The 14,492-nt window shown below is 41.0% G+C and overlaps 1 protein-coding gene across 1 annotated transcript; it reads right to left on the bottom strand.

Annotated features, from left to right (window-relative positions):
* Window positions 1-449: 449 nt before the first annotated feature.
* On the bottom strand, window positions 450-5,209 carry MRPS30 (mitochondrial ribosomal protein S30). The gene is made up of 5 exons (XM_005493724.4): window positions 4,469-5,209; window positions 4,085-4,230; window positions 2,935-3,037; window positions 2,271-2,447; window positions 450-909 (listed from the first exon to the last, which is right to left on the bottom strand). The coding sequence occupies exons 1-5, from the start codon at window positions 5,151-5,153 to the stop codon at window positions 641-643; spliced, it is 1,380 nt and encodes a 459-aa protein (XP_005493781.2). The 5' UTR covers window positions 5,154-5,209; the 3' UTR covers window positions 450-640.
* Between the last annotated feature and the right edge of the window lie 9,283 nt (window positions 5,210-14,492).

The following is a 14,492-nucleotide window of genomic DNA, read 5'->3' as shown; positions in this document are numbered from 1 at the left end:
GCTGAAATCAAGGACCCAGACTAAAGAGAAAACTACAGACTCCAAATGCATTTGAGAGTTCTCTCTGTGGTTCTGGAAGTGACAGCTTAAAACTGTGTATGCATGTTCACAACACAATCTTTGGAAGCAAGTTTCATCATGTCTGTATTAACACGTCTAAAGATTTCTCTTACTGTGTAAGTGAATTGCCAACCATTGATTAACAAACACTTTTTATTCTGAGTTCACTTTCTCTTTAGACTGAATAAGCATTTAACTCAAGTACAGAATTAGAAACTTATCACTAGTGCTGAGTATCACAGCAGCTATTTCCTAGTGACACTCAGCAGGTCATATGAATTAATACTTTGTTGTGACAGTTTAACATGGACCTGTGGATCTGCTAAAAAACATGCTCACATGACACTGAATCAGCAGAGAAGGCTTTTAACAGTAAATATACAAAAGACTTTAAGTATTCCAGCTGTTTATTTGCCAGTGTACAGTATACATTAAAAAAGAAAAAAGGAAGAAGGCCCAAATAACATAAAATATGTATATAGTGTTTGCTAGACAAATACCTGACTAAATCAAGGCATACCTTACACTTCATGGAGTCACAATGAAGTTCAGGCACATACTTTATGTTTGGTTTAATGGTTTACAACTCTTTTGGTCTGTTTAGTAAAAAATGAACCAACTGAAGCAGAACTTCATCATTAAAACCCTTCACATTACCATCTTCCACGACATCATACAGTGGCTTACTGTCGGTACCCCAACAAATATTCTTTCGAGGGTTGTTTTTAATAGTTTCTGCATTTAGTGCTAAAGTATTTAGCTGGTAGCAAAAGAAAGCAAAATATTTTCCATCAGTCACTACTGCCTGCGATACAAAAGGACGGGTCACATCTGCTTCATTCCAGAATCCTACAAAATAAACAAATACAACAGAACTTGAGATTTCTACCAGCACAAACACCTAAATGCTAGTCCCAAAAACCAGGGAATTGCAGCAGCTACCTAGTCAGGAAAAAGTGCTGTCTGCTTTAGCAACAGAAGCATTTTTTATACAGACTAACCAAAACACAACCACCAACAAAGGTTATGTCTAAGATCAGGGACACAGAGGCATACTTGTATTTTGTACACAGCTCCCTATCAACAGTTAATTAAAATCACTCACTCATCAGCCAAGTGACTTTTCCAAAACAGTTAAGTTGCTAATGCATCCAAAGTCCTGCAAAGGACCTGAGGGAAAATGTCTTTTTACTATTTCACATCTCTCAAGATGCAGTGAGCTTTTGTTTTATGACAAAAGCATGCACATATATGCACAAACATAACTGGCTATAGTAACCAACCAGACACCAAGAACACTATGTCAGTGTTAGTGTTTCACACAAACCCTACTGAGCACTAACAACATGTTAAAAACACGTACATACTAATGCACATGCACTAGTACATACACATGTATTTTTCAAGAATATTACTATTATATGCCACAATGCTAGAAACTTTTAAAGAAAAAAAATGTCAGATTTGAATAATGCTGCCCTTACAACTCATGATGTGTCCACAGCTGACCAGCCCTGAAGACAAGACTCACTCAACTTCAATATTTTACAACCACAAAGGAAACTCTCTAACACCCCACTACATTAAAAAAATTGATATAGAGCCAGCAGTATATACTACAGTAAAAGAATTTTCTTACATGTGTTGTTTCTCAAGTGAAACTACAAGCCATCAATTGTCTTACACTAACATTAGACAATAATTTTATTTACAAGAATAAGCGAAGTCTGATCTGGTTTAACCATCCAGGTATTCCGGGACTTTTTTAGAAAAAAGTAGGTACAAAATCCCAATGTAAGGTGGCTAACATTTTTCCTTCTTCCCAGTATTTTCATGGTATTGAAATTACTGAAACAAGGGCTAAGAAACACAGTTGTTCCAGAAGGAAAAAAACCAAAATTGCTTGATGTCTACGGCATTTCCCTCTTAAGGAGGAAAGAGCAAGTGAAAGTAACTGAGGTTTTTGCATAGGTTTACTGCTATATACGGAAAAATATTTTTGTATTTGAATTGTATTTAATTCCCCTGTATAAAAGTACTTCAAGTCTTAACTAACTCTTTAATTAATTCAATTACATCTGGGAAGACTTACTTAAAAGACAGTCTTCAGGAAAAAGAAACACAAGAAAGAGGTGTTGAGGAGAAAAGGTTAAAAAACTTTACAGTAGGCATTCATAACCAGGAAAGATTTGTCCAGCTGACCGTCTCACCTTGATACATTGCTTGTGCTGCTGTCCAAGCAAAGAGACTTGCAATTCCGTTCGATCGATAAACGACTTCAATTTGATCCTCGAGACGCTCTTTTATGAACCTCTCCCGCTTCAGTCTGTCGGGAAGGAGATGGAATTGGGTATGCCCATAACAGCATGGATCTGCCACCTTTGCTCCTGCGCTCCCCAAAACAAAACTATCAGTCACAGAAAGAACACTCTTTATCACACATTCAAACACACATCTTCACCATCAGACTCTAAAGCCAGAACCCCTACTGTAGATCTGTGAGGATCTGCCTGCTTCCAAAAGGCAAGAGTCCACATCCTAAAATGAGAATTTCCCTGGAGATGTACCAAAATTCAAAATTTTGTGTCAATTTTCTATTCAACTAAACTTCTTCAAGCAAATTTGGACACACAATACCACATGCACAGGAGAATGCTACTCCCCATTGCCTAACTCTGACATGAAATCTCAATAGAGAGCTATACACTACCTATACTTACACAGTACACTTACAAAGAAAAATACAGAACTTTTTCTGGTCATGGGAGAAGAAAGATCAAGGTGGCATTAGTTTTGGGGTTGGTCTATGTTTGATTGGTTTGTTGGGTTTTTTTACCTAAGAAAAGTTAATATTTCACAATTAAAAACTCTTACCTATAAATACCTTATTTTCATACTGTTTTTTAAACAATGGCAGTTTGGATGGCTTGTGATCAATAACAGGAACATCTCCAAGATCTGACTCCAGGGGTACAACCTTGAAGACAACAGAAGAAGAAGAAAGAACAGCCATGATGTAAAACTCATGAGGTCCACTGTAATACACCACTTCCTGGTGAAACAACAGAAAGTGCAAGTCCTGCTTACATACATCATACAGATAATCTTAAATGAAATTCATTGTCTTGCAAGAGAAATTCTCATCTTGTGATGAGTGTTAGCACAGTCATGTTGTATTAATTTTTCCACAACACAAAAAATGTGAAATAATGCTAAAAAAACTGCCACTTGTCACCATCATTTACCTTCCATAGAGAAAAACATATTTCTAGCAGCAGCCAATAAACTAACTTGAACCTGCAGACTAAGTTTGCAGATTTGGTTTACTGCACAACATTTTAAATTGCCTAGACAGTTCTTCCAAAATGCCAAGGTATGTAGCATCTGATGACACTAAAACAAGCAAACTGTACAATTAAGTCAGCCATAAAAGTTCTGTGAAAAGTTCTGTAAACATAAACGTTTACAGAACACACAATACTTTTCTGTTTGGGGTGGAAACTGGACAACACAGACCTTCAGTGGCTACACAACTGCCACTGTATAAATCTGCAGGAAAAACATTACAATACTGAAACAAAAAATACTTCCACCAAACTTGAGCATTCAAGAAAACAACTGCCAAGCAGTAACAACTGGCAAGAATGCTCACATTCAGTTTGTATGTGCTTTTACTTTTTTTTCCCTCCACTCCTATTATTCTCCTCCAATGAGAATGTTACACAGCATGATTCTTGTTCTTGCCTCCATTTCCAAGCACAGAATGTTAAAAAGTCAATTTAATTAAATATAACAACATGCAATTTAGAATACAAAGAGGATCAGAAGTTCAGACGCTACAAAGCTCAATACCTACAAAGCCATTTCCACAAGGCAGAAAGGGTGTTAAGACTCAAAAAATACCCAAACGTGCAACGTACTCATTAACTAGGTCCTCCACAGACCACCTCTGCATTGTTTCAATGGCTGTCAGAAAGGAAAGTGAAAATGCATGGTATTAACTTGCTTTTGAAAACATACCCACCTCGGGAAGCTGCTTTGGCACACGGATCTGGAGGTGTGGGTTATCATCTATTTGGAATCGCACAGGATCAACTCTACCCTTTCGATGTCCGTGAACAACAACTTCATTACCATGATGCCAGTAATAGTTAACCTCAGGGTTTAGATCTGAAACGGAACAAGAAACACAAAAAAACAGTGATTCGCCTCTTGCATTTAAAACCCTCTCAATTCCTCTACAGCTGCAGTGAGATGAAACACCCAAAATCTATGCAGAAGGATAAAACAAATTACTAGTGATGGTGTGAACAGGTGAGATACACCAGCGACACTCATGCCGACTCGCAGCCTGGCTCTATCGCCCAAAGGCTCCCAAATCCCCTTCCCTGACAGCCCCGCTCCGTACCGAGGGACGAAGCAGCCAGCAGTGGGTTGCGACCGGACAGGGAAGCGGCGAGGGTGGAAACGAGCTGCGTGAGGAAGGGGCCGGGTGTGTGATCCTGGTCACGGTAGAGGAACGGTCTCTTCTTGTTCTGGTAGAAGCTCTCCTGCAGAAGGGCGTCGCAGGCGAGGGAGCGCAGCTCGCCTATATCCGGACACGGCGCCGCTCCCACCGAGGGCTCCGGGGTTTTCGCGGCCCCCGGAACGTCTGCATTCCCCGCCGCCTCCGCATTCCCCGCCGCCTCCGCTCTCGGCTCCGGGGCTCTGCCGGTCTCGGAAATCGCTCCCGCCGCCGCTACTGGGGGTTTCGCGGCCGCGGCTCTCGGAGGCATTCCCGGCACTAGGACGGTTTTTGTGAAGCTGCGGTACCAGCGGTCGGCGTTGAGGGCGAAGGTCTGCGGGTACACCATGTACTTGGGCCGCTGCAGCTTCCCGTACAGCCGCAGCTTCTCCTCCACCGTGGCCGCCTCGTGCACACGCTGGTTGAAGCGCTGCAGGCGTCGCGACTTGGCCGCTTTGCTCTTGGCCGTGATGGACGCCACCACGGGCGGGTAGAGCGGGCTGGCGGGCGGCGAGGGGGCGCTGGGGACCGTGTCCGAGAACCAGCGCCGGCCGGGCCGCAGCAGCCGCCGGGCCCCCAGCGCCGCCATCTCGCGAAACTGCGGAAGGGCGGCGGGACTGCGTCCGCAAACCGCGGCAGCTGATTGGCCTCGGGGACCACGTGATAAGATTGTCTTCCGGTCAGCGGGCGGGTTCTCCGGAAGCGGGAGCTGCCGGGCAGGAAGCGGCGGGGCTTTGGGAGTCACGTGGCTGGAGGGCGCCGAGCGCCCCCGCGGCGTGTCGAGGATCTGCCTCTGCGCATGTGCAATAGCAGCAGTATGGCCTCTCCCGCGCTGGAACTACAGCTCCCAAGATGCTTAGCGAGAGGCTGCTGTTAGTGCCCCGCCCCGCTGCAGGCGGAGCCCGCCCCCGTGTGGAGCGTGGAGCGGTGCTGGGAGCAACAGAACCAAGCTGGGAGAGAGCTCTGAGATTATCGAGTCCGGCCTGTGACCGAGCACCACCACCTCAATAGACCGTGGAACTGAGTTCCACGCCGTTTTTCCTCAAATACCCCCAGGGACGGGGATATTTTCCTTAAATACCCCCACCGCCTCCCGGGGCAGCCCGTCCCAGTATGTTATCACCCTTTCCGTGAAGAAACTCCTCGGGATGTCCAAGCTGGACCTCCCCTTGCACAGTGGGAGGCTGTGTTCTCTCGTCGTGTTCCTGGCTAAAAAGGCTCGGCGGAGCGTCGCTGCTTCCGCTGGAAAGAGGACCCAGCCTGGAGCCGGCTTTCCCGGCGTGTCCCGAGCTGGGGCCCGGTGCCGCCCGGGCGCCTCCGCCTCCCGCTGCCTGCGGCAGGGAAGGGCCGGCCGTGCGGGTACCCGCAGCGCTGAGTGTAAACTGGAATGACTCCTTGTCAGAGACATCGCGGCCTGCAACGGCTGGCTTTAATAAAGGAATTAAGCTGTGCTAAAATATGATCTGCTACGGCCTTTGTGAAATGAAATGAGCTAAAAGTGGCATACCGACACCGCAAGAATGCCACAGTCACTGCGTGTTTATCTTAGAGATGCTTGGAAAATTTGGGGTATTTCTCTTCAGTGGACAGATGAAGTTCAATATTTATTCTTAAAACTTTTCTTCTGTCATTACTTTTAAAAAGTTGATTATTTGCAGTAGTCATGGGAGATTGGTTGTTTTTTCCTGTCTTTCCATGAAGTATGACTAAGAGTGGGAGTGGAAAACATGCATGGGATTTGGACAGGAGACACGTTACATACATCCCAGATCATCAGCTTTCTTGCCTCAACTGCTTAGCTTTCTGCTAATGATCACTGCTGAAGTGATGGAATCTTTGGAACATAGAGGATTTTTTGGAGTAAATGGTAGAGATGTAAACTCAGAGTTTGGGTTGAGATTTTCAAAGAATGTAGAATATAAAGCTGTTCTCTTCGGAAATTAGGTGAAAGTTAAATAGAAATTAAACTACTGTTAATCCATAGCTAAATTGTTCTTTAGTTCACAATTCATAAGGAATGTTATAAAAGACAGATTTAAATGTTAAGTTACAACTAAGTTTAGCATAAAGTGTTTAAAATTTAGTTTTCTTAATTTTGAATCCATACATTTTTTTCATCAGCATACACTATTTTCATCAGATGGGTGAAGGGAAAAGGCCTTAGATCAGATGACTGACCATTTAGGAAGCAACCACTCTTCCTCACCTCCCACACTGCTGTCTCCAAGTGCCTCCAAAAACCTGTTTTCCTCTTGATTGATAAAGGGCACTGGCCAGATGTGTTAATGGAAAAGATACTGATTCCTTCTGATCACAGCCAGCCAACTTGCACAAGTTGTCAAGAAAAAATCACCTTGTACCATTATTAGGCATTTTGTTCCTTTATCTCCTCTTTCAAAACATGTTTCCTTTGCTGATTAGAAGTATTCTTCTAATTTCATCCTTAAATGTTTTCATGGTCAATTTATACTGGCTTGTCATTATGCCCACATTGTCCTTCAGTTTAATTGGCTTTTTGTTTTCTTCAGTGTTGACCTTCTAAAATATTGATGGAGACCAGGCATATAATTTCTTGTCCTTATTGACTGAGACTGAACAAGCTCTTCTCACACAGGCAGATTTCCATTTCTCTGATCATGTTTACAGCCCTTCCTTGCATTTCCTGCAGTTTTGCATTTGTCTCAGGGATATGTAACCGTACTGAACCCATTTATTCATACAAGGGACTGTATTAGCAATGCCAGGATTGCTAACATTTTACCACTGTTAAAAGCCTTTCTCATCATATTGTCAAATCAGGATTTCCTGCCTTGCAGCTGTATGATACTGTGAGCAACTTTTGCATGGGATATTTTAAACCCTCAAGAAGTTCAATAGAGAAACTGAATATAAGTGATGAAGTAAGTGAGTGTTCAAAGAACCATTTTTATCTTGTCTGCTTCATTCAAGAGCTGATACCGACTGTAAGATTAGATAAGAGATATCAAGAACCAGTGCTACCCTTTAACCTGCACTTAATATCCCTCAACTACTTATGTTTTTTGTCACAGTTTTATTTTATTTGCTTGGCATATATTCTAGTATCTTTCATCTTGAGGTAGGTGCAGCAAGGGCTTGGATAAAAGTCCCAATAGACAGTCTAGTTAAAGGTGCTTGCCAGCTCTGTCATAAGCTTCTGGGAGAAGTGTATTATGCAGCCATGAGTCTCTTGGTTTGAAGAAGCAAGCTAACTGTTCAAAAAGGATCTATTTTTCCTTCTTTACTTAGATAACCTGGCACATTCAAATTATCCTAAATCTATAAACCCAGAGCATCTTTTCGTGGTTAAATGGATGCTTAAAAACAGCCTGGATTAGGAATCTTACCCTGCCTAAAATGTTCAGAACAAATGTTAATGTCACAGCCTTAAATCTCTAAAATGGAAAGTGAAAAAAAAAAAAAAAAAAAAAAAAAAAAAAAAAAGCTGTATCTCAGTTCCAGCAGGAGGATAGCTGGGGAATGTCAGTTGGAAGTCCAGGAGGTAGTGCAGTGCATCTTACTGAAACTAGTCCATAGGAAGAGATGGAATGTTGTGTTGCATGCAACTCCAGGACCGGTCAGCTGGGAGAGTGGCGCTAAATAAAAAGGCTCAGGAATGACTGGAGTGCCCAAAAATCAAAGTTTAATAAAGGAAAATAATAAGGTGCACTAACAATCAGTGTGCAACAAAACATAGTACAGAGCTTCTCCAGAAGACCTCTAAGTGAGGCAAACACAACCTCACATAGACATAAACTGAGGGCAGAAAACCAATGAACAAAGAAACAGAAACAATACCTTATATGGAAACTATCAGAGGGCTGGGTTCAGAACTTAACCTTAAGGAATAACTTAATTTATGTAACTGTTCCCATCATTCTTTTCCCCCACCTCTCACCATAACCTGACGTGATGTTATCTATCCTGGCGTCTCAGTTTCCAGGATCCTGTGGTGTTACCTGTGGTGTGGTTGATTCACGGCTTTTCTTCTCCAGGACAGACCACCACAATGAAGTAGTTACTCTGTTTCTGAAACTTTGAAATGAGACAGTGTGCACTCACTCAGAAATGAGATTCCATAGACATTAATTACTGGCAAGCTCAGTATCTCCTTTATGCAGGTAGTGAAGATGGTTAAGTGCCACACTTCCTCAGTAATCCTCACCAGAAGACACAACCCAAATGGGATCACAGGGATCATGTAGTGGAGATACAGTGTCATAAGCATACTGACAATATTTCTGTGGCTGATTTAATGCCTAAAGAGAGGATGTCAGTTTCTTCATGCCTGCTTCAGATGTAATTTCTGTGTTTAGAAATTTTTTTTGTTTTCTTTACTGCCTTTTTCAGCTTAGGTAAAATCAATGGGCTGTGTGCTGCATGTAAAACTCCACATACTGCCCTAGACACAGTCTTAAGTATTGAGATGTTCATTATTTTATGACTTAACTTGTTGTTGTTACAACAAAAGCTGTCAGATGATAACATAAAGCAACTCATAGCACAGGTACGTGCAGTAGGAAAAAGTCATTATCATATTTTCTAATTTATATCTGCGGATAAAAGCATATTTCGTACATGATTTACAATATTTTTGTAGGAATATAAAATGCATTTCACAGAATGAAGTCTTCCATTATTCATCCTTCAAAATCTAAGTACTTCTAGAACTGCACAGCACTCCAAACAGCATCAATTAGAATTAGGTTTGCATTATGTTTTAATGTAGTTCCTTAGACAAATTCCTTGTGGGCTAAAGTTGTCTATATTCATCTATAGATCAAAGATCACACCACACACTCACCACCACCCACCGCCAGCCCTCATTCCCATTTAAAGTGAAATCAAAGCACCTTTGTTGCAGGACTATGGAAATAAGTGGGGGGAGAGGGAGGTAGACGGGGGGGGGGGGAAGATATGTTTCTGGCCCAAGCTTCATTTTAATTAGGAAAACAAGTTAAAAGAAATAACTTCAAAGTTGGTCCACTTTCTAGTTCTCATGTGAAAGCCTAGAGTCCAAATGAATTTAACGAAAGCCCCTTGTTTCATAGCAAGGAACCTTCCAACTGGGAATTCAAAAGGTGCACAGGCACTTTGTGCCTGCTGTGGCTTTACATGCCATTACAGCAGAGCATTTCAGAGTGGTGATGACATTTAAGACCACTCTGGCTTCATACTGCTGTATAGATAAAAGCTTGTCTTGAGAACATGCTTTGACAAGGCTTAGTTTCACTGCCTTGATGCCCATTAGCTAAAAAACACCCAGAAATCCTTTGGGAAAACTAGAATTCTTAGACAGTTTTATATAGTATTTCATGCTATTGTTGCAGTTACAAAAGAATATCTCACATATTCCCGATGCATTTTGGGGAAAATCTATCTAGTGGGCATTCTATGTGGGCTGTTTCAGCCCTTGAATACACTTTTCCCAAGGTCTGTGTTTTATTTGCAGAAAATCCATCTAATTTTAACCTCTGCTCTGTGAGATAACTTAGAGCTAAATGAGAAATATTTATTGTGAAATCAGTCTGAAAGAGTTTCTGAAAGAAACAAGTTGATTGACTGGAGGAAATATATGCAGTCATTTTGAAAGGTGTAGAGCCGTTTGGATGCTAAGTGACGATTGAATTTTTTGCAGTAAGAGCACTCATCATTTGCACAGTTACAATATCCAGCTGATGAAAAACATACACTTTTGTGAGAAAATTTGTGGAGCCAGCTGTAGTGTTCAGGAGATCCTGCAGAGGGAAGACTGATGAATAGATTTTGCTCAGTGTGATAACAAAGAACTGGATGTAGAACACAAGTGTTGCAAAATAAAGCTATAGTACATAAATATTAATACAGTATAGCTGAGGTAGTAAGTGTTTGTTTGTTCACAAAAGTTGTCATGAAGGTGGAATTAGTGTCATGGGGGAAGTAGCGTCAAAGGCTTTACTGAAGTCTAGGCAGACAATATCCACACTCTTTCCTTTATAAACTCATTTGGTCACCCTGTCTCAGAGGGAGATCAAGCTGGTCAAGCAGGATCTGCCTTTCCTAAACCCATGTGGCTGGGTCTGCTCCCCTGGTTGTCCTTTACACCCCCCCTGAAATCACTGTGAGGATGACCTGCTCCATAACCCCTGGCACTGGGGGCACACTGACCAGCTTGTTCTTCTCCAGATCTTTCTGCTCTTCTTGGGGGTGGGTGTCTCATTTGCCAGCCACCAGTCATCTGGAGCCTTCCTGGTTAACCAGGACTGGTAGTAAATCATGGAAAGAGCAAAGTTTTCTGCCAGCTCTATAAATATCCTCTGGTGGATCCCACCCAATATGATACACTTGTCTAAGTAGCACAGCAAGTTGCTATTTCCTTTTGGATTATGGGAGATTTATCTAGCTCCACATCCCTGTCTACCTGTTCAGGGGGCTGGGTACCCTGAGGATTGAGGCAAAAAAAGGCATCAAGTACCTCAGCCTTTTCCTCATCCTTTGTGACAGTGTTTCTCTCTGTATCGAAAAAAAGGGTGGAGACTCTCCTCAGTCTTATTTTTGTTATTTATTTATTTATTTGTTAAAACATTTTTGTTATCTTTTGCTATGCTGGCCAGATGGAGTTCTAGCTGGGCTTTCTCCTTTGTAATTTCACCTTTCTGAATGACTTCATGATATCCTCATACTCTTCCTAAGTTACCTGCCCCTTCTTTCAAAAGTCATAAATCATCTTTTTTTTTCTTTTTTTTCCCCCTGACTCCCTGCAAAAGCTTCCTGTTCTGCCCAGGCTGGTCTTTTTTCCTGCTGGCATCTAAGAGCTGGAGACCATCTTACTGATACCTGTCACGTTAGAATAACAGGTTAAATATGTTGCAGTAAAGCATCTGGCGCAGGAGAGGGTACCTCCATCAATGAACCTGTTCTAGCTCCCAGCCAAGGGGACTATGCAGCTCTTTGGGAGTGTCCTCTGCCCATGTACAGCAGCCACCTCAAGCAGTCCAGATCATGGATGGCTTGTCTAGCAGGTTAATAATACATATATTTGAGCAAACAAACTCTGGTGCTGATCAACCTTCTGTTATAGATAATAATTTGGTTTCTCTACATACCTGTATCTCTTGTCTTTCATTGTGCAAATTTCTAAGACACATTTCTAGCCGTTTTTCGACTGAGCAGATTGGACTTTATTAAGATCTTTTTTTATAGCTGTTGTTATAATATGACTTATTTTACCTAACTTCAACTGTTTCAGTTAGACCTCTAGACTATAATAACTATCCAGCCAGAGAGCAAAAAGCACCTAAAGTGTGATTTGTTACATCCTTTCTTCAGTTTGGGGTTTTTTTAAGCTGAGGATTAAGTCATTCCCTGGATCACTGTCTGGGTCCCTACTGATTCAGAGCCTATCATGCTATTCTGACACAAGTAACTTGAATTTAAGTAATGAATTCAGAAAGAAAGCTTAAAGTTGTTATTGCAATATTTACAACACTTTACGATACAGCTTTATTTGCAGATTGCTGAATCACTCCTTTATGACAACTCTTTATTTCCAGTTTAACAAATAAAGGGGAAATTATGTTTGAAATTTTCAGAGGTGGACACTGATAAAAAGCTGATGCATCAAGATATAACGTGAAGGGCTGTGAGAAGAGCAGCACCACTAGATGTCACCATCCTTCCACCAAAAATTCATCAGCGACCAGCCTGACCTGATTTACACGTACCCCTGGTTTCACCAACATTACATTGAGATGAAGTCTTAAATTCATGTTTTGCCAGCTCTGTTTCTTTGTAATTCAGTCAAAATCTGTGCGGCATCATTTATTTCTGGTAGCACTGTGTTTAGATCATCCTAAAATCCTGCTTTTGAGATGAAAACAGTGAAAACATCATTTTGGGACTGAGGTTCATTCAGATTCATGAATCTAAGAAGAAACACTGTTGGGTAAGTTGACCCAAATAATGCTGCTGCAGCTCAACCCATTTGACAGTGGATGGTTGGAGAGTATGAAGTCAGGATCCTATTTCCTATTTTCTTTTACTGATGTACTGTATTAGATTGGCAAGTCATTTCACCCTAGCTTTTCTGTTTTCAGTTTACTATAAATCCTAGTTTCCTCAGGACAGGAACTAACCTTATTAATGTTGTTTGTGAATCATCTTTATCTCAATTCAGTGCCAGGTATTGCACAAAGAGTCAAACAACCCCTGGTATTTAAGTCCAGCTGAGAAAAATACTGGAGGGAGATATTAATTCCCTAACCTAACCTTACTTAGTACCCCAATACTCAGCAGTGATTGAAACTTTCCTGGAGTCAAGGCTGGGGTTAGAGGAATTTTTGGGTGTACTTAGTATGGGATATCTGAAGTCATCAGTTCCTACTCCCTTTCATCTTACTCAATGAGTAACATCACCCTGCATTCAGGTTTAAGTTTTTAATATCCTATCTGATATAGATAGGAGCTGAATACAGTTTATCTCCTGGACAGGCCAGCCATCTTCTATCTTCTCTGATCCAGGTTGGGGTTTCCTACTCATTTTTTTCACCACTGTCTTTCATAGAAATACATTTAAGTGGAACTTTGTAAAAATGTGTCATTGACATGATCTTTCTTTTCTTATGGGCAGGTCTGCTTATTTGGACCTTCAGGTCCAAATGGGGCGTATGTACAGATTTTTCATCTGTAATATGAGGATGGAGCAAATGAAGTCTTCCCTGCATTCAAATTTTTTCTTACCTTATTTGATTCAGTGCTTTTGTGCTTCAAAGACAAAACCACAAAAATAACTGGACAATACCCAGAGCAGACAAGACTATACCTGAGGTCAAATCAAGTATGTATGCTCCAACCACAGAACCTGGTGAATGTATTCAACATGCATCCCATAAGCAATTATTTTCCCACTGGCAGTCCCTCCTCACTCATGCAGTGATTCTCTCCTTGAGTTGAACTCTTGTATTGTCAGATATGAGCAGGTAAGACTCCAAACACGAAACACTACTCTAACTTTCTGATGGGAATGCCATATTTTGGATTTGAGGGAAAAAAGGCATTTTTTGAGTCAAATGTCTCATCCCATTACTACTGCAGTATGAATTACTAGAAAAACAAAAAGTGATTGATGAGCAAAAGTACAAAGGTTACTATAAAAAGACCATAAACTGTCAACCCTAATATGGATAGTTATTATATTTAATTACACATTTAAATGTTGAACAGCTTGACTGAGACACGCTTGTGTCTATCAGTATATGTTACCAATGAAAAGCTGTGCCAAACACTTTTCTTCATCCTGTCAGCACACTAGGTGACAACACAAAGTAGTAGTCTGCACTGTTCCCCAGAGTCTGGTCCATTTGGAATGAAGCACAGGATGGAAGACAATTCACAGACTGCAGAAAAAACAGCAATGAACCTGCAAAAGATTTCACATACTTCAGTTTATAATAGGCATCATGAAAATAAAATCACAACCCATAATCCATAATTTTCTTGCAAACAGACAGATTTAATGTTACATAATCTCAAATGAACAAAGCAATAATTTTGTTCCAATACTAGATATGGCATGTATTTTTAAAACCTTAAAAGTGATACTTTCAAAATAGAGTAGCTCCATAGTATTTTTGTGATGAAGTTTATGAATGTATCTGTATGATGTTTTAGATGAGGATTAAATATTCAAATTAATATTTTATAAGATTTTTGTCAAGAAATTGTCAGCTTTAAAAGAGCTTTTAAAACCATAGTATAAAATATTCAGTGGGCAACCCCTAGGGCTAACCATAGAAACATGAACAAATTCTACTTTTTGCAGTTTTAAAATTCACATATTATGTATTTTATGTAGTCATTTAAAGGAGAGTTCAGGTAAAGTAAATCTCATCAATTTGTTTGTATCTACACCTAAGCAGATATTTAGGTTAGC

The sequence above is a fragment of the Zonotrichia albicollis genome, chromosome Z (genome assembly GCF_047830755.1).
Source record: "Zonotrichia albicollis isolate bZonAlb1 chromosome Z, bZonAlb1.hap1, whole genome shotgun sequence".
Lineage (NCBI taxonomy): Eukaryota > Metazoa > Chordata > Aves > Passeriformes > Passerellidae > Zonotrichia > Zonotrichia albicollis.
This window is presented reverse-complemented; position numbering and strand designations above follow the sequence as displayed.

What these genes read in the sequence shown, in the direction of transcription:
- MRPS30 (XM_005493724.4), bottom strand. Translation starts at nt 5,153, where the DNA reads ATGGCGGCGCTGGGGGCCCGGCGGCTGCTGCGGCCCGGCCGGCGCTGG. An exon ending in GCTGGCTGCTTCGTCCCTCG is followed by an intron (nt 4,231 to 4,468) that starts GTACGGAGCGGG and finishes GTTCCGTTTCAG; the next exon opens with ATCTAAACCCTGAGGTTAAC. An exon ending in TGCCAAAGCAGCTTCCCGAG is followed by an intron (nt 3,038 to 4,084) that starts GTGGGTATGTTT and finishes GTTGTCTTCAAG; the next exon opens with GTTGTACCCCTGGAGTCAGA.